General features: G+C 39.9%; 1 protein-coding gene across 2 annotated transcripts; it reads right to left on the minus strand.

Annotated features, from left to right (window-relative positions):
• Positions 1-6,864: 6,864 nt before the first annotated feature.
• On the minus strand, positions 6,865-24,742 carry LOC118557914 (putative per-hexamer repeat protein 5). Of its 2 annotated transcripts, XM_036128394.1 has the most exons (5): positions 24,724-24,742; positions 8,484-8,574; positions 8,040-8,095; positions 7,284-7,950; positions 6,865-7,043 (listed from the first exon to the last, which is right to left on the minus strand). In XM_036128394.1, the coding sequence occupies exons 4-5, from the start codon at positions 7,930-7,932 to the stop codon at positions 7,039-7,041; spliced, it is 654 nt and encodes a 217-aa protein (XP_035984287.1). In that variant the 5' UTR covers positions 7,933-7,950; positions 8,040-8,095; positions 8,484-8,574; positions 24,724-24,742; the 3' UTR covers positions 6,865-7,038. The 2 variants fall into 2 exon arrangements, with proteins under 2 accessions (XP_035984287.1, XP_035984288.1); XM_036128395.1 differs by lacking the exon at positions 24,724-24,742 and having other exon boundaries at positions 8,484-8,578.
• Positions 24,743-25,915: the final 1,173 nt, after the last annotated feature.

A 25,915-nucleotide genomic window follows, 5' to 3' on the forward strand; every position in this document is an offset into this window, starting at 1 on the left:
GACACCAGACGTAATGTTTAAAAAATTGTAGCTGGAACAGGTTTACTCGCACACTGTGTGTTGTCCGGTTATTCAGATGTCAGGTGGGAAACCCTGCGAATCCTCTCAAGATCAAAGGTGAGTTCAGAGTAAACAAACGTGGATTATGCAGAAGGACAATGGCAACAGTTTTTGGACTAATTTGAACAAAGAAAAAAAACCTTACAAACATTAAAGGCGCTGGTTAAAAGAAGTGAAGATAACACGAACGGGGGCTCTACGTTTGTCCGGAGAGGAGCTGTGTAGTTCCTTTTCTGATTGGTTACACGTCAATTTAAACAGGCTGCCTGCTTGTTTGACCTCGGAGAATCCCACACACAACCGATGCAGACAATCCAACATCTTGAATATCGCCGATTTGAGGTCAGCGTGGTCCCAACGTTCTACCAAATCACTCTTCACACAAGGCAGGAATATCGCTTAAGATTATCTTAAGAGCCTCACCGAGATTGCGGCCCTTTAAAAATGGGACGATCTTTGTAAAAATCATGTTAAAAATCCTCCCCTGTGAACCTGCCTTCAGTGGACGAGTGGAATTATGAGGTGGTTATTAAGAACTTGAATGCTGAAACAATCTTTGGAATATTTTATTCATTTATTTCCCAAAGAGAACTTTTTTTAACAGCAACTAAATTGTAACTAATGAAGACCACCATTATCTTGCCTAAAGTTACTTAATTCAGATTATGTTTTCAATATGGGCTCGTTAGCTTTGTTAGCTCAATTAAGGTAACGTCAAATCCTATTTGAGCTCCTGTTACAGATTAAAAGTCAGATTGATATATCTAATTCAAGTGAAAGAACTGGCAAACACAAAGTAAGTACATTTTATTTATATAGCAACTTTCAAAGATAAAAGTCAGACAGTACATTTATTACACAGTGTAAAAACACCAAACAGAAACGTCACAAGAAAAGCTTACAGGGATAACATCAAAAATACATACATATAAGTAAACGCTTGTCTAAATAAAAGTGTCTTGAGCTGCTTTTTAAAGGATTCAATAAACAAACACTCTCTGGCCACATGGAGAATAGGGGCAGTCTGGGGGAAGCAAGTACATCCCTTAAAAAGTGTAAGCTTCAAGTATAATTACAGGAGCATTTAAAACAACTTAAATTGTAGCATTGCAAGTTGAAACAGGAGAAATGCCATTAGAACTCAGGAGAACACAATTGTTATTAAATTACTGTTAGTTTGAATGGTCACTGTAACTATAACTTAGACTTAGACTTAGACAAACTTTATTGTCATTTTGTATGCAAAGAGTGCGTACAGAACGAAATTTTGTTTGCATACAGCTTGAAAATTTCAATGAATTTCAGTGGATTTCAGAATAAAGTAACTTTGCAGGATGATAAAGTAACTTTGCAGGAAAATAAAGTAACTTTGGAGGATAATAAAGTAACTTTGCAGGATATAAAGTAACTTTGCAGGATAGTAAAGTAACTTTGCAGGATAAAAAAGTAATTTTGCAGGACAGTTCCAGGATAAAGTGCACAGTGATTTCACAGTACAGCAATTGAGATGTAAACAATGCAGGACACATGTGGTACAGAGTCCAGTTTATAGCTTCAGCAGTTCAACAGTCTGATGGCAGCAGGGAAAAAGCTTTTACAGAGCCTGGAGGACCTGCAGTGAATGTTGCGGAACCTCTTCCCAGAAGGCAGCAGGGAGAACAGTCCATGGTGGGTGTGTGTGGGGTCGCTGATGATGTTACGGGCTCGGGACACACAGCGCTGTGATGAAAGGTCCTTAATGGAGGGAAGAGGAGCCCCGATGATCCCTTCTGCTGTCCTCACCACTCTTCTCACGTTCTTCCTGCCAGTGGCACTGCAGCCTCCACACCACACAGAGAGACAGCTGGTCAGAATGCTCTCTATGGTGCTTCTGTAGAAGGTCTTGAGGATGGGCGGGGGCAGGCGGGCTCTCCTCATCCTCCGCATGAAGTACAGTCTTTTCTGTGCCTTTTTCACCAGTGATGTTGTGTTTACAGACCAGGTGAGGTTGTCCGTGATGTGCACCCCCAGGAACTTGGTGCTGCTGACCACCTCCACCGCTGAGTTGTTGATGAGCAGTGGAGCGTGGTGCGGCTGGTTCTTCCTGAAGTCGACGATGAGCTCTTTCGTCTTCTCTACGTTCAGGATCAGGCTGTTGTCTCTGCACCAGCTCACCAGCTGCTCCACCTCCTCTCTGTAGTCTTGTACTATAACTGTAATAACTATTGTGCAATAACTACTGTGCAATTCTATTTAATACACTGTGCAATACACTGTGCAATGATACTGTTAAATAATCCTGTTTAATAAGCGACTTCAGCTATATAGTTATCTCACTACCTCACTGTTGTTCTTCACCTTGTACCACCTAATGTACGACTCACTCCATTTGTATATACTGTAAGTCACCTGAGCGTACATAAGCCATCCTAAATATCTGCTTGTACTTTTATTTAATTTTTAATTTTTCTATACACTGTACATATGCGGACACACTGTATATACCTCATATCTTATGAACCTTTTCCCCCTTTTGCCACCTTTCTTTTGTTTATTAAGCCGATGTGTGACAAGTAAATTTCTCCACTGTGAGATCAATAAAGCCCTATCATCTCATCTTGTCTTATCTTAAGTTATGCTGGAAAAGGGAGAGGAGACAAACAGGAAGTTTTGGAAGGATAGTGCAACGAAAGAATAATAAAATAAAACAAATTTGATCAAATTAACTGTAGTCCAACTGTACCATTACCAGTAATCCCTCACTGGATTCATGTTCAGATTCAAATTCATCACTAATCAGTATACACAATAATTCTTCCGAAAGTAGATTAGCCATTTTGCTTGAAATACAGCACGTATTGTATCAAACTCAAATAATGGGTATTATTGTTACCTTTTTTCTGGATACCAGCACATATTGGAATTAAAGGAAATGAAATTACAGATAAGACTGCTAAGTAGGCATCAAAAATAGAAGCAATGATATATTTGGGAACTTTATGCTGTCTTTATTACACATTTAATACACATTTCACTTTATGAACGTTATGAGTGAATTGTGTTGATGAGCGCTGAATGAGAGGATTGAAAAAAAAGGATACAGCAGCCAGTGTGCCAAAGCAGCCAAATGAATTGTATTTAGTTTATTGCACAACTGAACTGAGACCTGTCCAGACTTTGGCTAGGCCATATCAAAATTTCATTTAGCTTATTTTCAGTTTTGAGGTTGTCTTGTTCCTGTGTTTTTCCTCACTGACCATAAATTCCTTCATGGTGGCCCCCACTGCCCTCTAGCTCTGAACCCTGCCGCTCCACTCAGTCAACCAGATGTCACATAAAATGCCAATACACCAAAACAGGACATCATTGCAAAGTTTTTTGTTGTTGTTGTGAACGTTTAACAATTTTTCTACCAAGCAAAGATGATGTAAAACTATTTACCAGAGACCGTTAAAATATGTCTTTCAAGAAAACCTGCATCACGTCTTATTTTTACGTTTTTATTAGATTTAGTTATCCAAACTCATAATCTGTGATTTTTGTCCATTCAAATGTCAGTATTTAATGTTTCTAATGCACAGTTTTAGCATGAAAATAAGAATATTTTACTCAATTATAAGTAGTATAAATATATTTAATTTAATCATACTTTACACCAACTCTACTTTTTATTGAGAAGAATTGGAAATAATTAAAATTAATTACCACCATCCAGAGAAATATTTCTTCAAATTTTTTTTGTGAAGCCTTAAGATCCCTGAACATCTTTCCTCCTGTTTTTAGTTCATATCTCAGGAATTCAAAGTGAAAGAAAGCTCATTCTGGAAAGCAGCTGGTGTCACTGGAAGCAGAGTTTCTCCTTTAAATAACCATGGGCCTTCCATTCGGATTAGACTAAAACTGACAGAGTACAGAAACTTGATAGGTTTTTATTTATTTCCAAAGCTGCGTCAGGTTTGTGTTTAGTACCAATTTTGGTCCATATCTCAGGGATTAAATGTGATATAAAGCTTGGTCTGGTGTCTGTCATAATTTGTTGTGCTTGTTGTTCAACCCCAATGCAGGGAGGTAGAGAAAGCGAGAAGTTATTGGTGGATTAAAGGAAAATCATAACTCACAAAAATACTGGAAGATGTAGCAGCCAGAGCAGAAAAAATCAAAACGTAGATCCGGGAAGTGAACGAGGAAGAGATCGGACAAAGTGACAAGAAGCAAATAGTAGAAACAAGTGGCGAGTGGGACAATGAGAGGAGCTTAAATACTTGGGTTGATTGACTAATTGATAGCAGGTGTGGAGACGGAGCTGGAAGAAAAACTGAGGAGAGAGAGCGAGTGGCATCAGGGGTTAGAGAGAGAAACTAGGAAACAAGAAAGACAACCTAAATGGAACTGAGGATAACTAGACACAGGGAATAAACTAAATACATTACAGAAGGGACCTGAAACAAGTCTGATCTAACAGATATAAGAAACACAAGACGACCGGATGGAAAACCTTGTTGTAAAAACAACTAGGATAACTAAGAATAGACTGAGATATCAAACAAGGAAAAGATACTGTAGGAGCACAAATGAATTAGTTGTCTGTGAATGGGGTGATCAGCGGTCATGACTATTTGAGGTAGGAACTTTTCTCTGTTAGTTAGGTGCTCCACCAGGGAGGGGAAAACAGATTATCACTGCTGAATAGTCTTCTATGTTGGAGATATGTTCATATTATGATGGACGTTTGACAAGATGCAAAGAAAGTAAACGGAAGAAGTGTTCAATAAGGCTTAAAGTATTTGCTTGGCAGCTAAAACACAAGTCAAAAACTGTTTGTGCATCTTCACGAACTGTGCATAAGACAAGTTTGGATACGGGTTGCTGCACGTTCGATGGTTGTTACCGCACAAGACAAGACTTGTCTGCAGGTTGTGTGTTTGGTGGGGAGCATCAGCTTGTTCAACTCAGCTTACCTGCAGGCAAGGGTGACGTTGGACAGGATCGACATCGCTGAGGGCGCCGTGGATCTTCTCTTTGCTGGATTTGAACAAGTATTAATCTGAGCTAGGTATGTGTAGCGCTACCGCCGATATGATGGCCATCTAAATCTAGTTGTGTGCACAAATAGGGGCATAATCCCAATGCATTGGTTGCTGAAGTGGATGAACAATAACAAAAAACGTTGTATAACCTAATGGATGCGATCTATGGACTGTCGGATTTGAACTATGGAGGACTGCGCGGCTAAAGTGGATAAACCATCGGCTGTCAGTGCATGAGCTGTTGATGTCAGCCAGAACGTTGTAACCAGCTGTAGTGACACACAAACGAGCAAACGGGCGGTTAAACTTTCTGCTAAGGCACTTGCTGATAAATTAGACAGATTGCAAATTTGTAGAAAGGCTAAGCTAATGAAGCTAGCAGTTTAAGGAAAACAATACAAGGTTTAATACAAAGAGGCAAACTTTTTGAGGTGCAAAAATCTTTTGATGTATTCATTGAATTGTGTGATGAAGTAAGGTGTATGCATGATTCACTAATGATTTTATAGCCACCTGACGATAAAGAAAAACACAAAACATGGTTTAAAAGGCAAAAATTATGTTCAATCATGAATTTATTGAAAATATAACGAGGTCGGTCAAATCCAAAGAAAATTTTATGTCAGGAAATGAAGGTGCTGGTCATTTGAATATTCATGATGGTGTTGATAATGACGATATTGATCTTAATTGCAACAAAAGCATTACCAGCAGTATTATTATTATTATTATTATTATTATTTTGAAAAGGAAAACTGGCATCAATCAATATTCTTAACCCCATGGCTAGTGAATATGAGCCTGCAACATGTAAAAAAAAAACATGGGAGAAAAATGTGTCCGTTGCAGAAGATAAAAGGAAAATCATGGATGTGCGACCAAAACAGTCGGAGAAGAAGATTTCAGCAGCAAAGCAGCGTTTGGATACATCACATGTTTTCTCAGCATGGCACAACAACCGCTTGGAGAAACGAAAGTAGTAGACAGACAAGTCATCAACGATCAGATGAAATTCTATCTGGAGATGTTGTCACTATTATGCATAAGCAAAATGAAATGACAGCTGCCCTAGTGCACCAACAGCGCTGCCGGCACGCCACATTCCTGTGTTTGAAGTAGATCCATTTATTATTATTAAAGCATTTGAGCAAGGAGTGACTGCTAAAGCTGGTAAAGCTGACTGCTTGTCTTATTTGGATCCGGAACGTGGCTACATTGTAGCAAACGGTCTTCTGCAAGAACGTCTTGGAAATCAGTACAAGATAGCAACAGCATATATAGACAAAGCACTAGCTTGGCCATTAATAAAGTCTGAGGACGTTAAAGCTTTACAAGCTTATGCTTTGTTTTTACGAGGATGATAGGTTTTAATTTAAACTATTTCCAAAGCTTCATCAGCTTTGTGTTTAGTCTGAACTCTGGTTAATATCTCAGTTGTTAAAAGCCAAATACAGCCGAGTCTGGTTTCATAGGAAAGCAGAGGTTCTCCATTATACCCACACCTGTCACCTGAACCGAAACGTCTCCACCCAGGGGTGCGGCTTTATCTGCAGGGCGAAGGGATTTTAATGTTGAGCCGTTTACCTCACAGGTCTCAACCTGACAGACAACACCCAGGGCCAAGAGACCCAAACTATTAAGAGGCTAATTAGGATTTATTTTAAAAGTAAAACTTACCTTATATTTTGCATGTAAAATCATGCAGTGTTCAATTAACACCAGTTTAGAAATCAAATCTACTTAAATGACAAAAGGCATTATGTCAGCAATAATTTAAAAACATAAAACACAACTGGAATTCTGAGAAAAAAAACATATTTTGAGTTTATTTAGTAAAACCAGAACTGCTTCATGCATTTTCTTTACAGACATTGATCTCACAAAAGCTGCTGAAATACAAAGCCGCAATTTGCTTAATGATAAAAATACAGAAAGATTTCCAAGGTTCTCTTCTTTTCTGGTTAAAGCATGATCAGCCTGGAAGACAAGTAAAAAGAAAAGTTTAGTTTTTCCTTACTGCTGACATTTGTCGTTTCCATCATGGGTTAATCAGAGCTAGTTTTTTTATTCAGCTGTTCCCAATTATATGATTTGTCCCGATCTCTGAATGTCATGTGTTGATTGGTTAGTAAAACTGTGACATCATCAACCTTTGAAACACACTTTACAGTTCAGGGAGAAGAGCTTGGAGTACACCAAAGAAACCTTAAATCTCACCTGCTGTTACTCCATTACCAGCGTCCGCCACGTCCACGTCCGTGACCATGGCCATGACCATGACCCCGCCCATGACCGTGTCCATGCCCATGCTTGCGTTCGCGGCTGCCGCTGCGGTGTCCGCTTCCGCTGCGGTGTCCACTACCGCTGCGGTGTCCGCTGCCACTGCGTCTCCGCCTTTCCCTACGACGTCGTCGCTCAGGGCTTTCACCCCCACTGTCACCGTCGTCAGAGCTGTGTCTATCCCTATCGTGGTCGCTGTCACGTTTCTGGTCATGGTCCCGGTCCTTGTCATGGTCCCGGTCACTGGTATGGCTCCGGTTCCTGTCCTTGTCATGGTCGCGTTTCTGGTCATGGTCCCGGTCCTTGTCATGGTCCCGGTCACTGGTATGGCTCCGGTTCCTGTCCTTGTCATGGTCACGTTCCTGGTCATGGTCCCGGTCCCTGTCGTGGTCACGGTCATGTTTACGGTCATGGTCCTGGTTATGGTCTCGGTCAGAGACTCGCCCCTGGCTGTCCTTGCCGTCTCTGTGGTCTCCCCCTTGACCTTGATGCTCATGGTGCTTGTCTCCTCCATGGTCTGAACCAGGCCCGTGGCCCCCATCACCTCCATGAGAGCGCTGGTCTCCTGGTTGGGGGCCCAGGTCATAGCCTGAGGGGTGCTGGTCTGTACACGTAACAATCACAGAATAGTCAAATTATGTAATTTTTTGTAACTTTCCTAACAAGTGAAAGATATGGGACTGTATTACTTACTGGAGCCGGAGCTGAACATTTCGGTCTCTGTTACAGATGATCCGTTGATGACAAACCTGTGAATAAAATAAAACAAGGCGTTGGCCTCTGGTATTGCAGTGGAACCGGTTCAGCAATACCCAGGGATAATTATAGGCTTTAGGGTTTACTATGAAGCAGTAACATGATATTTCAGACAGTGAAGCATAATTCAGCCATGAAATGTTTCAGCTTAACACAAAGCAAGTATATTTTTTTTCTGCATGTATCCGGGATCAAATGAAAACATTTGCTTCAATGTTGTACTAAAGTTTTTCATTTCTCAATCTGGGAAAAGACAAAGCACCCCTGCCTCCAAGTAGAATATGCTGATGCAGAACGAGCTCCTTTCAGTTAATTCGACAGGTTTATCTAAAAATCGTGATGAGAACCTGTTCTCTAAATTAAAAATAAGGGAGTACTTACGCGATGTGAACAGCAGGCAATGGTTGTGCCTTCTGTCGGTGCCGAGGCGATGCACCAAAGCTAATAGGCACTTTCTGGTTTGACTGGATTTCTGCCTCCGTGCGTCATCACAGACATGCAAAGAGAAAGGCGTGTCCTTTTGAAACACTTCTCTCACAAAGCAGCAACAGATCAGCTTTTATTTGACTGTAGCACAAACAATAAAACATGGAACAGACATGTTTCACATGCAATCTGACTAAAGCTGCTATGCTTCAGTACTTGATCCTTTAGAAGAGGAATGAAAAGAAAGGTGTATAAGACCTTGGTGAGACTAGTGATGTTGTCTGGTTTAGGGACGGTGGCACTGATGAAGAGACAGGAGGCAGAGGTGGGGGTTGCAGAGATAAAAATGTTGAGGTTCTCTTTGGGAGTGACGAGGATGGATAGGATCAAGAAGGAGTTCAAGGGTACAGCTCATTTTAGATGCTTTGGAGATGAATCCAGAGACGCCAAACTGAGATGCTGTGAACATGTACAGAGAAGGGATTATGAGGACATCTGTAGAAGGATATTGAGGCTGGAACTGTGAGACATGAGGCTTAGAGGAAGACCAAAGAGGAGATTTTCTGCGGCCTCTAAGTAGGAGACTGCAGAGACCAGTTGTATGTGAGAAGTGAGACAGACTGAGGCGGCCAAACGTAAACCAGCCACACCAGAAACTGTCAAAACAAACCTGTTTCTCCTGAAATAGATAAACCAATCAGCACATCAGCATAGCATCACCTTCCATCAAAAGTTTTACTGTAACAGAGGATTCGCTCTGCCTTTAGCAGTTGACAATCAGACCAATTTCACATTTCTAATGAACTTCACAGAGCTGAATGTGTCTGAAACTTCATCTCTCCCCAAAGACTCCCAGGTTGAGTTCATCTATGGCAAGACAGACAAATGGTTATTTCCTCTAACTAGACACTGAATAATGTCTGTTGCTCTTAATCAATCAAGAACCCAAGTCTTCTGAGATCTAACCTCCTCATTTGTGTAGGGACCCGAGCTTTCTCTTAGATAATGCGACAGACACACTCCACTGCCCATTCCTTGACCATTTTCTTCCTATCGCAAGACCAAACTAAAGTTTACCAGAAACTTCTTTCTTAGCTTCTAGTTCGCCGCAAGTGCTACTGATACTACTAGTAAGAACCCAAACACTTAATAATTATGTACTTAACTAGTAACGTCAATTTCTTTTTACCCAATCTATACCCATGAATGTCATGGACACTACCACTTAACCATTTTAGCTCACAAATTAACTAAAGTTGATATTAGCTCTGCCTATTTTGTCTTATTATAATGCCTAATGGCTGCCTGGATAATGGCAGCATTATGGGTCAAAACTACTTTGATCTTGCAAAATATTGTAACCTAATTAAGAATCAAGAAGCTTTAGAGTTACCATGATGAGTTTTTTTGATTTATTTATTTAAAAAGGGACAATACATATCAATGAACATGCATATCATATGTAAACATGCAAGATTGTAGCCATTGGTCTATTTCGGTCTGTAGTCCCTGGACAAGTTGATGTTAACATTTAATTTTAAAATAAAAGAAACATACGATATAACAGTGATCAGTAGATCACTCCATGGAGCACCTGTTGCTGCAGTCACTCCGTTCGTTGGTCATTCTTGAAATTTTTCTTTCCACATATCCAGTGGAGGCTGGGAAGCTGAGGATGTGGCCGACGATAGTCAGCATGTTAGGCAACTAAACTTCTTGAAAGGGAGCCACTCACCTGGAAGGCACACCTTTGGACTTCCATTCATGTTGAACATCTTCTTTAAGCCTCTTCCGAATGGGTTTTGCTGTGGAGCATTCCTCATAAAGTTCATCCATGCTGACTTTATGGATGAGGTTTAGCTTCGTGGTCACACACTCAATGTCACTAAAGGTCCAGGTGCCATGGTATAGAGAGAGAAGCTGCTGTGAGAACAGCCAGCTCTTCTGAAAAGTCAAACTATTTCTCAACATATGAGCTGTGTTGAGAAATGCAGTGAAATCTGCTATTTTTGCATCACGTGGAAGGAGACGATGCAGCTTGACCCTAGCTAAGTAGCAATAAAACTGATCATCTTGTCTCTCTCTGAGTTATCCAGGATAGAGTATAACTCCACACAACTTATTTGATCACTCTCCAGCTTTTTCACAACATCCAAAAGAGAGAGGATATTATTGTAAAAAAGAAGGTAAACCTCCACAATGTCTCCATCTTCCTCAGTTGAGTCCACACTGAGCTTTAACAGAGCTCAAAGATGTTTAGGGCGCTCCTCCCCCTCTCTAATAAAGTAAGATTTCACGGCAGTCCAGGTTTGCATTAGCCGGGTGATAGCTGGATTAAGAGAAAGAAACCTGGTTGTGAAATGTGGAATTTCCTGGAACTCAACTTTCCACAACAAAACCTGCAAAACTAAACGCTAAAACATAAAAATGCAAATAAATCAATCATAACAATGTTCCATACCATGCAGGCTGGCCGCGCAGCTCAGACAGAGAGGGGAGTCCTGCGTAGATTCCACCACAAGGTTGTTGTTTTTTGAGGTTTTTACAGCACTAGTGGCTCGTTTTTATCCAATAGCTTTTGTGAACTAGTTAAAGAAGATGTTGAACTAGTATCTGCAAATCTATAACTAGTTCTGAGTAGATGTGCGCTAGCTTGCAGACATACTAGCGTAATAATTCAAATCCGGGCAGGGCAAATGACCGGACCCTTTAATAAAGCGGTTGGTGATGATGAGTTTTACCCTGAATGCACTTGGAAAAAATATCGGCAATACACTTGAAATTATGCATCATAAAGTTAAATATGAGAGTGAAAATAAAGCCAACAATGCAGAAAAACATTTTATTAAATACTTTACTCCCATTATTATTAAACTATTCTGCAGCCTGAACTAAAAAGATAAGACACAGCTGAGGAGGAGACTTGATAAAATAGATTTAATGTACAGTTTACACAAAAAGTCAGACGCACAAGTGGAGCCAATGACGTAAATTGTAAATATAATTTACTTTGTTCTTTTTTGGTCCCTCTCCCAGATCAGATAATCACTGATTTCATTTTTTTCTTTTTAGAAAAAAACCCCGATTTTTTAAGACAATTCGCAAAGGTGAATTACTTTGTTTATTGTTAAGAAGTAAAACTATATATTTGTATCATATTTATTTATGTTTAGTGTTCTAATTCAATTTACAGCTGGACTTTATAAATGTGCTCTACGGCCGTAAAACTGCAGGCAGCTAACCTGACAGCAGTGCTCCTCTCAAACACTACTCCTAGGTAAATACACAGCATGAAAGGTAGAAAACAAACACATTTATGAATTTTGTGTGTGGTGAAGCTTGTAGAAACCAGATCTAATCCCAGAGTTACATCTAGTTGCTGTCCCTAACTGACCTCATCCCCTCGTGTGTCCTTCAGTATTGATAGATTAGCTTTTGTAGCCCTTGTGTTTTCACTGAGGGGAAGATGGAGGTAAAGTTACAAGGCTTGGCTCATGGGACAAAGAGCTGACTATCTCAGCGCGGTCAGGGATTTGAAATATAGCTCGGATCTGGCCTCGGGTGCCTCGAGTTTGTCCCACATTCAGGTTCAGCAACATTTCTGACAAACACATGGCAAAGTGCCAAAACGTTAGTATGAAGATTTCCTGTTAAAGAAAACCTGCTTTGTTTTAGTCACTATGCAATAGTAATGCAGCTTTAAATAACTGTCTCAGACTGCCAAGACTTTTAAACAGCAGCACATCCCGTTTGATCGTTGGGTGTAAGTCGAGGCATTGTACAGAAGGAAATGACTAATAACTAAATTTACCCACAAGGCTGCTGATAAATTATTAGCAATTATTGGATATCTACTCATAGACATCATAAACGTAGACGCCTCGTTGGGCGCGGGTTCATATGTGTGTGTGTGTGTGTGTGTGTGTGTGTGTGTGTGTGTGTAATGAATATAAAAGTAAATTGGTTAAATCTAAACTTTGTGGTCTTCATTATTTCATAAAACCGTGTCACATGTGAATCTTAAGTTCTGGTATAGTCACAGATTAGGAACAGACGTTTTGGGGGAGTATAAAAGAGAAATTTACTAATATGAGAAAAAAGTCCTAGCACAATAAAGTAAAAAAAAAAGGCAAAAGTGGTAATATTATGAGAAAAACGTCATATTGTGAGAATTAAGGGGGAACATTTCCACAGTAGTTACAGTTTGCAGAACTATTCCAGTCCTGGCGTAGTAGGGCCAGGTTAGATTCTTTTAACTATTTTTATTCTTTACGAGTATAAAGTCAGGAGAATGAAGCCGAAGGGATACAAAAATAAACTCGTAATATTACAAAAAATAAAAATATTATGAATGTAAAGTATGTTCTGAGATTAAACTCCCTCCAATACTGTTTAAGTGACTCAGATTTGCCACATTCAACATGGCGGACGCTCTGACGCATCCGCAGCATAGGCAGAACCCGTCCAACGAGGCGTCTACGTATATGATGTCTATGTATCTACTGGTGTTTTGCGGAGTAGGATGTCTGCTACTATTTAAACTATGCTGCCCCTGGTGGTTATAGGAGTCATTGCATCTAACTGTTGTTCCTTCATTACAAAATAAGAGGCTTAAATGTATTAGTTGTTCAAGGGGAAAGCTTTATGCTGTAAAGAATCACCGAATAAACCAGAATAACGAGATCCCGGATACAAGCGGACAAAATGAGTTTTCTCCGTAGTGTGTCTGGGCTCTCCCTTAGAGATAGGGTGAGGAGCTCAGTCATCCGGGGAGGACTCAGAGTAGAGCCGCTGCTCCTACACATCGAGAGGAGCCAGTTGAGGTGGCTCGGGCATCTGGTCAGGATGCCTCCTGGACGCCTCCCTGGTGAGGTGTTCTGGGCACGTCCCACCGGGAGGAGGCCCAGGGGAAGACCCAGGACACGCTGGAGGGACTATGTCTCCCGGCTGGCCTGGGAACGCCTTGGGATTCCTCCTGAGGAGCTGGCCCAAGTGGCCAACTGGGAGATGGACGTCTGGGCCTCCCTACTGAAGCTGTTACCCCCGCCACCCGACCCCGGATAAGCGGAAGACGATGGATGGATGGATGGAGGGATGGATGGTAGCAGGTGTTGTTCACGCATTCAACCTCAACTATGTGAGGAAAATGGGTCATTACAGACCTAGTTCTCTAGGACAGGGAAGGACAAAAGCAGGGAAATCACTGAAGCAGTTCAGAAAATGAGGCTGCTCAGCTAAAATGATCTCAGACGCTTTAAAACGGAAACCAAAACCAAAGGAGCACGAAAGCTACCCTCCTAGAGGATCCAAGAGCAGCTATAATGACAGTCAGCCAATAACCAGCTCCTAAAAGTGACCAAAGAAGATCTACAGCTAATTCTGCGTACCGTAACAATAAGACAATGTCTACTTTATGTGAAAGAAAGTTGGCTGAAGACCACAGAGAAACCACAGAACAAGCTGACCGGCCCAAAGAGAAAGGGTGAACAGGATTAATTATTCGTTTGTGTCTAGGAGGTCTCTAACCTTCAAACACCAACTTCAAGCCACAGTGCACTGTGAAGCGTGGTGGCTCATGCATCATGGTATGGGAAGGTTTCTCATGTTATGACATCACTCCTGTTTTTCCACATACAAAGGATCACAGAGGAATTTAAACAAACCAGAAGTCTCAAAGAGCTCAAGGTGCCTTAAGCTGTAGATGAGATGTTGTCTAGGGGTGTTTCAACAGAGCAGTGAGGAGCAGCGTCTTAGTTCCAGGCCAATAAGGTTGATGTTGTGGAGAAGCAGGACCGATCCCTGGACCCTAATCCTGTAGAAAACCTGTGGGGTGACATCATACATGCTGTTCTTGGGAGGAAACGGTGAGATGAAGAGAAACCGTAGAACTGAATCCAATCGCAGAACCCCTGCACGCTGGTGCCAGAAGCTGGACCACGTCCTGCAACACAGCTGATAAAGCATATCATCAGAATTTTGACCACTGCTGTATTTCTGCAGCGTCCCCAATTTTCCACTTGATGGCATTGTTGCTCATGCTTTACAACCCTGTGACTACTTATTTAGTGTAACTTAATTGCACATATGGTGCAAAACATTGCATTGGGCTAAATAGTGGAATTAAAGGGTTTAAAGTGATAACTTAAGAGGGAAAACTCTTTAGTGGAGGAATCTGAATGAGAAAGGTGAATATAGATATTTTTCTTTGAGGATGATGTATGAAGTTTAAAAAATAAAGAGAGCCCATAAACTGAAGAAATGCTGCCAACATAAAAATAAATAAAATAGATTAAAAAAAATATTACAAATTATTTAATAGGTTTTAATCAAGTAGACCCTGATTTATATATGTGACTGATCTCCTACCCAGATGCACCACAGAGCGCCACAGGAAATCATTCCTGCCTGTGGTCTTCAATCTCTACAATGCCTCCCTCAGAGAGTCAGACACCCCCCCACCCCCGAGTAATTCTGACTCAGAATTATTGACATTAATTCATTCTTTTGCACACTTCTGCACATTGTCATTATCACTATATATATATATATATATATATATATATATATATATATATATATATATATATATATATATATATATATATATATAATTACATATGTATATATTTATATTTTTTGTGTGGAATGTATATACATATATGTTGCTGGTATATCTGGAGTGTGTAATGAAAATAATTTCCCTCTGGGATTATTAACGTATTTCTTATTCTGATTCTGAAGCGAAGAGAAAAGAATAAATCTATTTCCTCATTTAGTAAATTTTTTTTTAAAGCTGTTGGTGGACTTCTTTAATTGTCACCATTTGTTTGTCTTTTTAAATTTACTAAAATAATTGTGGTCGAGACTTATATTGATTATTCTTATCATTAATTACACCATTATGAAATTTATTCATTCATTTATTATTATAAAACCACGATGGACGGAGGTATCCATTTAGAACAGGCATGTGAATAAACATTCTGGGTGTTATTTTGGAACAAAAAACAAACAAAAACTATGAATCAGGATAGATTATATAGTGTTCCAACGTTTTAGCATTCAAATGACTGTGTGGCGATTTAGCACATTGCACATCACAGAAAAACAGGGATAGTTGATATAGAGTGGTGTTTTAAAGTAGAGGTTCCCAAAGTGGGAGCCGGGACCCAGCAGGGGGTCAAGAGGTGATTTAATGCCGATCTGCTAACATGATTATTTGCTAATCTGATACCAAAATCTAACTTTATAAGATGCTCAGTATTCCTCAATTTAACTCAGGGGAAGGCTGCACTGTTCTGTAAAAGTTCTTATAGAAATACTGCTTAATTCTCGTAAATGCACAACTTTATTCCTGCAACCCCCAGGCTGAACAGTGTGGGAACCCCCGGTCGGTCTAGACTCTAGAGCACACAAATTTCTTACACTCAAACATGATGAAATGATAGAAGTTTGTCAGATTCAGAATTGGTCAAATAATGTGCAGAGCAAGAAATAACCAGAAAAAAATACGAGGAAAAAAACACAATCTCTGAAAGAAAAAGGGGATTATGGGAAAAGATGAGAGCTAAACTTTAGTAAACATAAAGCAAGTGCAACAGTGAGCAGGATATAGCTGTCTGTGGAGTATGTCTATGGTACAGTTAGTATGGATGAGAACCTGAACAGTATGAATACCAATTAACTAAAAAAATATAAAAGATATTCAAAAGAATCAATAGGTAGATGTAGCAGAGCTTTAAGTGGGGATTTAGGTAGCATACTGTTGGGTGATCCAGGTCACAGTGCTTGGTTGTCCAAACCCCCCACTTTGAGACCCCCTGTTCTACATTATAAGCCTTATTTTATTTTTTCAAACAATGTCGGAGGCTTTTAGACCAGTAGACTGATGCCTCCTTTTAGGTTTGCTCAAAGGTTGTTTCAAGGAGTTCAACCAACTCCTACAGCAGCCTTTAGTTATACAGTATTTATAATAACTGAGATAAAACTCAACACATGAATGGTACAAACTAGGAATCCAACTTTCTGCTATGAATGAGACGTTCGTCTGGCCTGAGGCTTTTCACCTTTAGCCCTTACTCATTAACAACAATGTCATTGTTGTTCCACTATTACTCTACAAATAAAAATAAGAACTATTTAAATTAAAGGAAGGCGATACCAAGTCCAAACCGATGTCTGATCATTCTCAAGACTATTTTTGTCTCCTTAATAATGTAGCTGTTGCTGCAAACGTTTGAAGAAAAATTAAACTGACGTTCACCTGACTGATTGGCACAAAGCATGTTGAGCACAGTCTTTAAATGGGAGAAATGCAATAAATTATGCTCTGATAAATCTAGCCTGAACGCTTAAGTGTCCAAGCGTCCTCCAGAGCTGTGCTCAGACGCAGCAGTTATGAGATGAGACCCTGAAATGCATCTCTCACCTTTAAAAACAAACATGTAAACAGGTGCAAAACCAGACCACTAGAGGTCAGCAAAGACAGGATAAGAAGATTGTGTTGAGGCACCTGTCCAGACCTTCGTATTCTCACCACGCTCAATTGTTTCTGAAAGAGGTTTCAGGATCCAAACCAATCAGATCTAGGCCAGTTATTCAAAATCCTCAATTAAACAATCAGCAAGCATTTGGTGGGGGGACATGAGTCCTTTTCACAGGAATATCTCTCCTCCAGCAGCGGTTCGGGATGAATGGACGTTGTGAGAACAGGAAGGTAGCAGAGGGAATGATTTACGCTTAGACGTAATGTTAGACAGGGCGTCTTCCTCCTGGACCAGCGCTGGGAGCTGGTTCACCAGGAGAGGAGCCTGATAACTAAAAGACCTGCCTCCTTTTCTACTTTCAGGAACTAAAGGAGGATCCAGTTTACCTGCACTTCAGGGTTGACTGAAACTCTTTCGACAGGTAACTGCAGAGTTCCCTTCCAGTCTCTGCCAAGCTGGTTCATCACTTACAGAAGAGTCCAGCCAGGTGGACTCAGCATAGTTTACATCCAAAGAGCCTTTTAATAGATTAAGGACTACTAGACCTTACATAGACACTAACAGCGTCCAAGCCCTGCTAACTATGGATGTGTTTCAGCGTAGCCACGGATTGCAAGTGTTCGCAGCGGGAGTGGTATGCTCTGCTTCCGTCTCTGGGCGGGGTGTTGGACGAGGTGGACGGAGTCTCTGCTCCTTTCTCCTGGGGCCTGGCCACATCCTCAGCTCTAATCTCCGAGGGTCCATCTGACGGTGCCACTTTCACCATCCCACTCTTCTCAGATGGACATTAAGGTTGCCACCGTCTCTACTTCTCCAGCACGCCTTCCAGCGGTCGCCAGGAGAGCCCCGGAGTCCACCCATTGATGCCTCTGAGTATCAGAGCCCGGGTCATACCTGCACCACTCAGTCCAACGTCTTCGTCCTCCCCAGCAGGCGCAGCGACTGCAGCTCCCTTGTCTGCAGCCTCACAGATTTCTTCCTGTGCAGTCGTCGGTCTCATGGTCATAGTCTCTGCACCTCTGTCACCATTGCTGTCTGGTTTCCTGGCTTCATCATCATCGTCACCATGCGTCTTTTGTTCAGCCTTCCTCCAGTCCAGTTGAACTTTAGGTTCCTGTTCTTGAGTTCTTCCAGGGTGTCCGGGTGGACCCGCCTCGTGTTCTCCAATGATGGGGTCTAGGTGGGCTCCCCTTCATCGACGTCGCTAGAGCTCTGTCAAGAGACCTGGCTTCCACTCTGCCGAGGAATCCAGCGGCCCCATTGCCGGAACTGATTATGCATAATTAGTTAAGCTCAGAAGTTTACATACTGGCTGGCAGAATTGAACATTTTACCATGAATGACAAACCAAAATCTTTCCCATCAAGCATAGTTAGTTCTTGGGTGAGTCTATTTCTTATAAGACAAGTGCTTCCTCCCTTTAAACTTTAAGGACAACATACATTTAAAAAAATTTGCCTGATCAAACAATTACATAAACTAATCCGTAGTATCATGTATTTCCTCATCACCATTAATGACCAAGGCTTTTGTGGTAGCTGAGGAAGGACTGCATTTCTATTCTTGTTGAAAAGCCTCCAGTTCCTCTAAAGTCCTGGACTGTTTTGCCTGAAGGTTGGCCTGGCCTTGTGCTTTGGATCATTTTCATTAGGGAGGTCATGACATGACTAATGATTATAGATCCATCAGTCTTGGCACCTTTGTAGCTTACACATCCCCAAACGATCTGTGTTTAAATTAGAACTGAGGCACTTTTCATCACAGAACGTGTTCAGATGTAACACTAACAGTGCTTTCATCTCTCCAGATACCCTCTCTTCACATGTTTTGAGGCTTTTGAAATTAATATATTTGACCATGGCCTGATTTCATCAGAATCTGTAGTTTTTTTATGTGTGTGCATTATCAGACCGAAACATCAGTTCAGGGTCATTTCGGTCGTTATTGTTCTTGATTAAAAAATATCAAACACTGCTCCTGCCACCATGGGGACCCACAGCAACCACCGCCTCACAAGTTCCCCTCAGGGGAAAATCCTTGAAGATGATGAATCCTTTACTACAGATATGTATTCAGAACAGCAACATACGTCTACTGTGTGGACTATGATATTTGTTCTTTCCTGCTATTTTATCCAACAGAGCGCATTAAAAAGGCAGGGAAATACAAAAACTGCCCAGGTGGCAAAATAAAGAGAACAGGTGTAAGAAACCCACAACAGCTTCACACCCTGCAACAGCCCCACCAATAATAATAATAATAATAATAATAATAAATTGATATCCATTTATTTCTAATCATTATAATACATAGTATTGAAGGTTTATAGGGTTAAAGGTTAGGTAACGTTAAAAGGATTCAATATTTCGTATTACTGTGAAATGAACAAATACGATTCAGTGAGCTTTAAACATTCAACTGAAAAAAATTATTTAAAAATTATATTTTGTATTACTGTGAAATTAATGAATACGATTCAGTGAGCTTTAAATTTTGTTATTGAAAAAAATATTTAAAACTGATAATATTTTGTATTATTGTGAAATGAATGAATACTATGGGGTAAGAGAGCTTTCTAAATAGATTTGTACATAAAAGGATAGTTGTGTCCATATCAGTCAGAAGTTGTGCATAACAAACATTTGTAAACTCATAATAATTTAAATCACATTCAAAAGATACAACATACAGTTTAAATAGTTACAACTTCAATAACTAATAAATACAAATTTCAAGTTTAAATTTGTGCTTTACTCTTTATGAACACAAACAGCAGCGGCTGCTTGAGAATACGGATTTTTTCTTTGAGAATACGAATTCACAACAGTGGTCTGACGTCACGGTTTCCAAGGCTGGTTAATGGAGCACAGAGTGCGAAGATAGGAGCCGCGCATGCGTTCTTCAGACTGACCGTCTCTGAATGCACCGCGGCTGCAGCTTCATTCCAGACAGCGCAGAGCTCACAGTGGTAAGTTAAACACTCCCTTTTCTGCTGCTGTTGTTCTTCAAAAGTACGTTTTCAAATCGTTTGAGGCGAGAACATTATACTTTTAAGCTTCCCTATGTGGCCTGTTTACAGAGTTAGTGCGTAATTTTAATAAAAAGTCAGACGTTGAGCGTCTGTGCCAACTGGTAGGTTTTTTAAGATTGACAGCCTATTTCCTACTTTTATCTTTAAAAAAACAACATTGAGGATGGTATTAAACATGTGATCACGTTGAAATTGTGACTATTTATCTGTAAATAATTAAAATGAAAACAATTTTTATATATTAGTAACAGTAAAGGGAGTAGAGTTAAGCTACTTTGTCTAACCTTCACAGCATTGTTCATTAAGGAAAAGTTATTTCTGTCTGTCCACCTTTACAGCGATTAATCTATAAATTATGTGCAGTTAGTTCAGTTCATTCTTTCAGTGAAATGGTAGAAATACCAGAGAAGGGAAGCCATTATTTACATTTACTACTATACATTTGACCCTTTCTTTCTTGAGAACTATAATTTCTGCATGTTAACCACATATAGTTTTATGGTGTGAAAAGGTGAGAATTGAAAAAACAATGATGGTAACATTTGGCATTTTTTTTATTTACAGTAAGAAACAGAAACAAAAAATGTGAGGATAAACACTTCTGTGCCAATCCTCCAAATATTTTTTAATGAAGGGGACCTGAAACCAGCCTTCAGGCTAAGAAGGGCCACCATCGTCCTCCTCCTTCAGCTGCTGCCCATCCAGAAGGTCCATGGATGGCCACAGGAGATAGAGGTGACCCTCTGCTGGCTGGCCTGCGGTGCATCCTATAGGGAAACAGCTTGCCAGTAAGATCTCTTACCTTCATGTCCTTAAATAGAGCCAACAATGACACACAATTGATACATAGATTATATTAATTGGATAGAAGATTAAGACAGATCAGCATATTACCTAAATTACAAGTTAATTTTTTATTTGGTACAGGTCTAGTGGAGGCACGCTACAACAGACACCACGCCAAGGCTGATTAACATCATTGAGCGTGTCTTTGGTGGTCTGAAGACACGGTGGCGTTTCATCTTCTTAAGGGCGTTGGAGGTCCGCCCGACGTTTGCCCCAAAAGTAATCGCTGCCTGCTGCATCCTCCACAGTATTAGTATAGAGGCAGGTGACCAGCTGGACGTGGAGGATGAGGAGGTCGACCCAGAGGAGGATGAGGAGGTTGACCCAGAGGAGGATGACCATCCAGCAGCTGAAGATAGGGAGCTGCTCCAGCTGGCTGCATGTTTAAGTGAACATGACTACACCTGACCTAATGTAGATCAGTTCTAGTCATGTAGACGTGCTGCTTCATTTCATTTTTTTCACTACCTGTAAAAATACATAAAATAATCAGTAAATTAATTTCCATTCCAACTATTTTTAATTGTATGTTTGTAGGTGTTGTCTATTTGTATAAGATGTTAATAGAAGTTATTTATTTGTTTTAAACCACGTTAGTAACTGTTAATTTGTTGAATATGTTACACCTTCATTCTGTTCCAAAGTTAAAACATTTGTCTAAAATAAATATCTGTATTTTTTTAATATATTGTTACTATTGTTTTCTTTCCCTCTTTCTTCTCTCGATTCTTCGTGTCCTCACTCAGAGGAAACTCACTTAGATAGGAAAAACATTTATAGAATTTATTTATAGATTTATTTATAGATTTTATATTAGGGCTGGACGATATAGAAAAAAGCATATTGATTAAAAAAATGCATATTGATCAATAGATAATTATCAAAAAGATTTAAAACCTGGCTCTTATAATATTGCTAAATGACTTACTTTTAATATATCACACACAAACACTCAATCCCAATTTAATTCTTATTTAACCAACATTTTTAATTATAACTTTATGAAAAATGACTTAACTTAAGAGACCTGGGTGATGTTATTAAATACTGACAAAGAATAAACTAAAGTGACCGGCGCTGTTAGAGAAAAACTTGCAGCCCGGAACTTTTTTATCGCGGATCATGAGTGGCGAGTAATTGTTTGAAGCCAGGTTTTTCAGCTGCAGAAAACAGCAGCATGTCCATCACTATCAAGCACGTTACTGCATGCGTGATGTCCTTATGCCGCCAGGACGCTTTGTCATTTTATCACAAAGAAGGAAGCCCAGTTTAGTTGCTATACCTGCTTTGTTTTGGAAGAACTTCCAGAAGATTCCTAAGAAGATGACGCGGGGCTAAAACGGCTCGCGCTGCTGCGGTAGTGAGCGGCTTACGTGATGAAACAAGTTGGTTGCGTTACCAGACTTTGTTTTTACCGGTTCCTTGCAAATGTTACAGTTCACTGTGGTTTATTTCAGTCAGGCTGGCGAACAAGTAAAACCCCGTTTTGGGACAATTTCCTCCGCCGCTCCTTGCTGCGACATATTCACGTGCTCTATGTTGTGGTTTGACAGGGCGGGGCTTTGTGACGGCGTGCCTGGGTCCGCGATTACGATTGGTCGAGAGGAAGCAGTGACTGCAGCATCAACTAATATAGGCTAAGAGGAAGGAAGGAAAACTGTCTCTATAACCAACTTTTATCGACCCTTTTTTCCCCTTATTGTGCCACAAGTCTTTCGACTGATATATATTGTTATTAAATTATGGTCCAGCTCCATTTTATATGCTGCTGTCATTCTTTGGAGACATTTACAATTTATTCCAGCAATTATTGAGTTAATAAAGCAACACGCGTCAGCCTGATAAACACAAAACAAATAAATCACTCTTTTTTTTTAAATTACGCACTAACTCTGTAAACAGGCCACGTAGGGAAGCTTAAAAGTATAATGTTCTCGCCTCAAACGATCTGAAAATGTACTTTTGAACAGCAGCAGCAGAAAAGGGAGTGTTTAACTTACCACTGTGAGCTCTGCGCTGTCTGGAATGAAGCTGCAGCCGCGGTGCATTCAGAGACGGTCAGTCTGAAGAACGCATGCGCGGCTCCTATCTTCGCACTCTGTGCTCCATTAACCAGCCTTGGAAACCGTGACGTCAGACCACTGTTGTGAATTCGTATTCTCAAAGAAAAAATCCGTATTCTCAAGCAGCCGCTGCTGTTTGTGTTCATAAAGAGTAAAGCACAAATTTAAACTTGAAATTTGTATTTATTAGTTATTGAAGTTGTAACTATTTAAACTGTATGTTGTATCTTTTGAATGTGATTTAAATTATTATGAGTTTACAAATGTTTTTTATGCACAACTTCTGACTAATATGGACACAACTATCCTTTTATGTACAAGTTTATTATGGAACCGCTTTTACCCCATAGAATACGACTCAGTGAGCTTTAAACATTCTATTGAAAAAGAATATTTAAAAATTATATTTTGTATTACTGTGAAATGAATGAATAAGATTCAGTGAGCTCTAAAAATGTTATTGAAAAAATTATTTAAACATTATATTTTGTATTACTGTGAAATGCATGAATAACACTCAGTGAGCTTTAAACACGTTATTGAAAAAAATATTTAAAAATGATAACCATCATCATCCCTGTCTTTACTGTCATTGACTTGAAGGAAAAGAAAGAAAATAAAATTGCTTTTTTAAAATAAAAATCTATCTGTCCATTGTCTAACACACTTCTTGCAGGATCACCTTGACGGTGTCTGGGAACCAAAAAGGTTTGGGCTGGATTTAATGCCACATGGTTCTGGGCTCCTTGCAGGCAAGGAGTGGACCACCACCTCCTCTCTTTGTACCAAAGTACTCCAGAGTCAAATGTAAGGACATGTCGGACAGCCCAAAGTTATCTCCAGCTAGATCATTTAACTTAAGCCGTGTGACTGGGTAAATATCCTGATGAACAATTTGAGAGAACAAGGTTTAGCAGGAAATGAGCCGGTGTTTCTGAGAATTTCTGAGATCAACAGCTTGTCATAAAATGTTATCTTCATGCAAGCATGGCTGGCATAGGGCGTGTCCAGGTGTGGGTCTGACAACAGAAAGTTTCAGACCCACACACTTTCACAAATTTGTCTGGCACGGAGCAGATGCAGGTGTGGCTTCATTTTTAGCATTCCTAGGAAACATATTTACCTCCGACTTCCTTCAGTCTTCAAATATTTGACAAGGTGTACACGGTAGATTTAGAAATTAAAATTACACCGAAGCGGGATGCTTTTGTTCAGCAGGGACAGGGAAGGAGAAGATGATGGAGGGAGCAATATTACTGTGTTTTCCCCCTTTACTGATATATTCTGTTTCAGCTTTTTTCCCCCTTCACACTTTAATGTTTCATTGGAGCATTTTTCTTATGTAATTCCCTCCTAAACCTAATTCTGCGTCCTTTAATCACATGACTGTGGAGGAATTTTGACCCACTCTGCTTAGCGTAATTTTTTTAAATTCATTCATATTGGAGGATTTTTCTGAATAAACAGCCTGTTTGAGGTCAGTCAGATTTGAGTCAGGGTTGTGACTAGGCCACTGAAAGTTTTTACTTGCATCATACCCGCTTTGCAGAAATGGACTTTTGAACATGTTTCTTCCACTTGATTATTCTGTAATACTTTTGCTCTAAATCAAAATCTATTTTATTTATAAAGCACATTTAAAAAACAAATTGTTTAACCAAAAATTGTCATGATTTCAGGAGCAGGTGCAGGACCAAAATACAGACAGCAGTTTGGGTGCAACATGATAACATGAACTTAGATTTAATAAATGAAATAGGTGAACTCACAAAGGTAGACAGGGCCCTATACAGACAGGGCACAGGGAGCCAACAGGAACAAAGGGAAGTGAAACCGAAACAATGATCAGCTGGAGCTTAAATAATGGGGAAACCGGTTAATTGTATTGGGTTAAATGAGAAGACACAGGTGAACCAGATCTGGTAAACTACAAAAGCAGACAGGGAGGAAACACAGGAGAAAAATAAAACAATATAAGAGCAAAGGAACAAATTGACGAGGCCTGAAATGAAACTCAAAAACAAAAACCCACAGGTCATGACAAAATGCTTTACAGCACTAAAACGGGTAAAATAATTAAAATAAGGATAATAAAATAAAACCATGAAACACAGAAAAAACAATAAAAGAATAGTAGTAAAATAAAAGAGAAACAAAAATAAAGCCACTGTGTCAAACACAGTTGAAAATAGGTATGTTTTTCAGACCTGAAACAGCAAAAAAAGTTGTTCCGTAATTTTGAAGCATCAGTTTAGGATATTAAGCCAGGCAGCCAGTGGAGAAAAGACAGAACAGGTGAGTTTTGTTTTTGTTTGTGTGTACTGATTAAAAGAGTGTTAGCAGTTTCAACGAGCTGAAAGCAAGTTACGGTAATCTAGAGCTGTGATAAAACCATGGATTATTATCTCAAGATCAGGTTTAGACAATACTGGTTTCAGTTTAGCAACGTGACGTAGCTACAACTTTTCTGCAAAACACGGCTGACGTGTTTGTTGAACCTGTCGCTTAACATATGTATCTAGATCACCAGGATTTGAAAGAGGCGTGTGTGAATTACTTTTGGGACTAAATAAAAGAAAACCCTCTATTTTTTGTCATTAAAGCTCAGATAATTCACAGCTGTCCATGCTTCAAGCCACTTTAAGAGAGGTTGGATGGAGCATGGAAGGTTTGGCTTTATGGCAAATAAATCTGACAGTCATCTGCTTAACAGGAGGGAGGTGCATCATTTCTCAAAATTTACCTAAGGGAGAAGGTACAATGAAAAGAGAAGGGGGCTGAGAATTGAACCTTTAGGAATTCCACATAAAAGAGGTTCAGAAATGGACTTAAAATTATGAACACACATACATCTGCCCTGCAGGTATGAACAAAACTAGTCTGATGCTGCACCTTTAATCCCCACCAATTGTTTGAATTGGGATAATAAAATCTCATTAAGTCTTGAATGACCTATATCAC

This window comes from Fundulus heteroclitus, chromosome 24 (assembly GCF_011125445.2).
Source record: "Fundulus heteroclitus isolate FHET01 chromosome 24, MU-UCD_Fhet_4.1, whole genome shotgun sequence".
In the NCBI taxonomy this organism is placed as follows: domain Eukaryota; kingdom Metazoa; phylum Chordata; class Actinopteri; order Cyprinodontiformes; family Fundulidae; genus Fundulus; species Fundulus heteroclitus.

What these genes read in the sequence shown, in the direction of transcription:
- LOC118557914 (XM_036128394.1), bottom strand. Translation starts at nt 7,932, where the DNA reads ATGACCTGGGCCCCCAACCAGGAGACCAGCGCTCTCATGGAGGTGATG.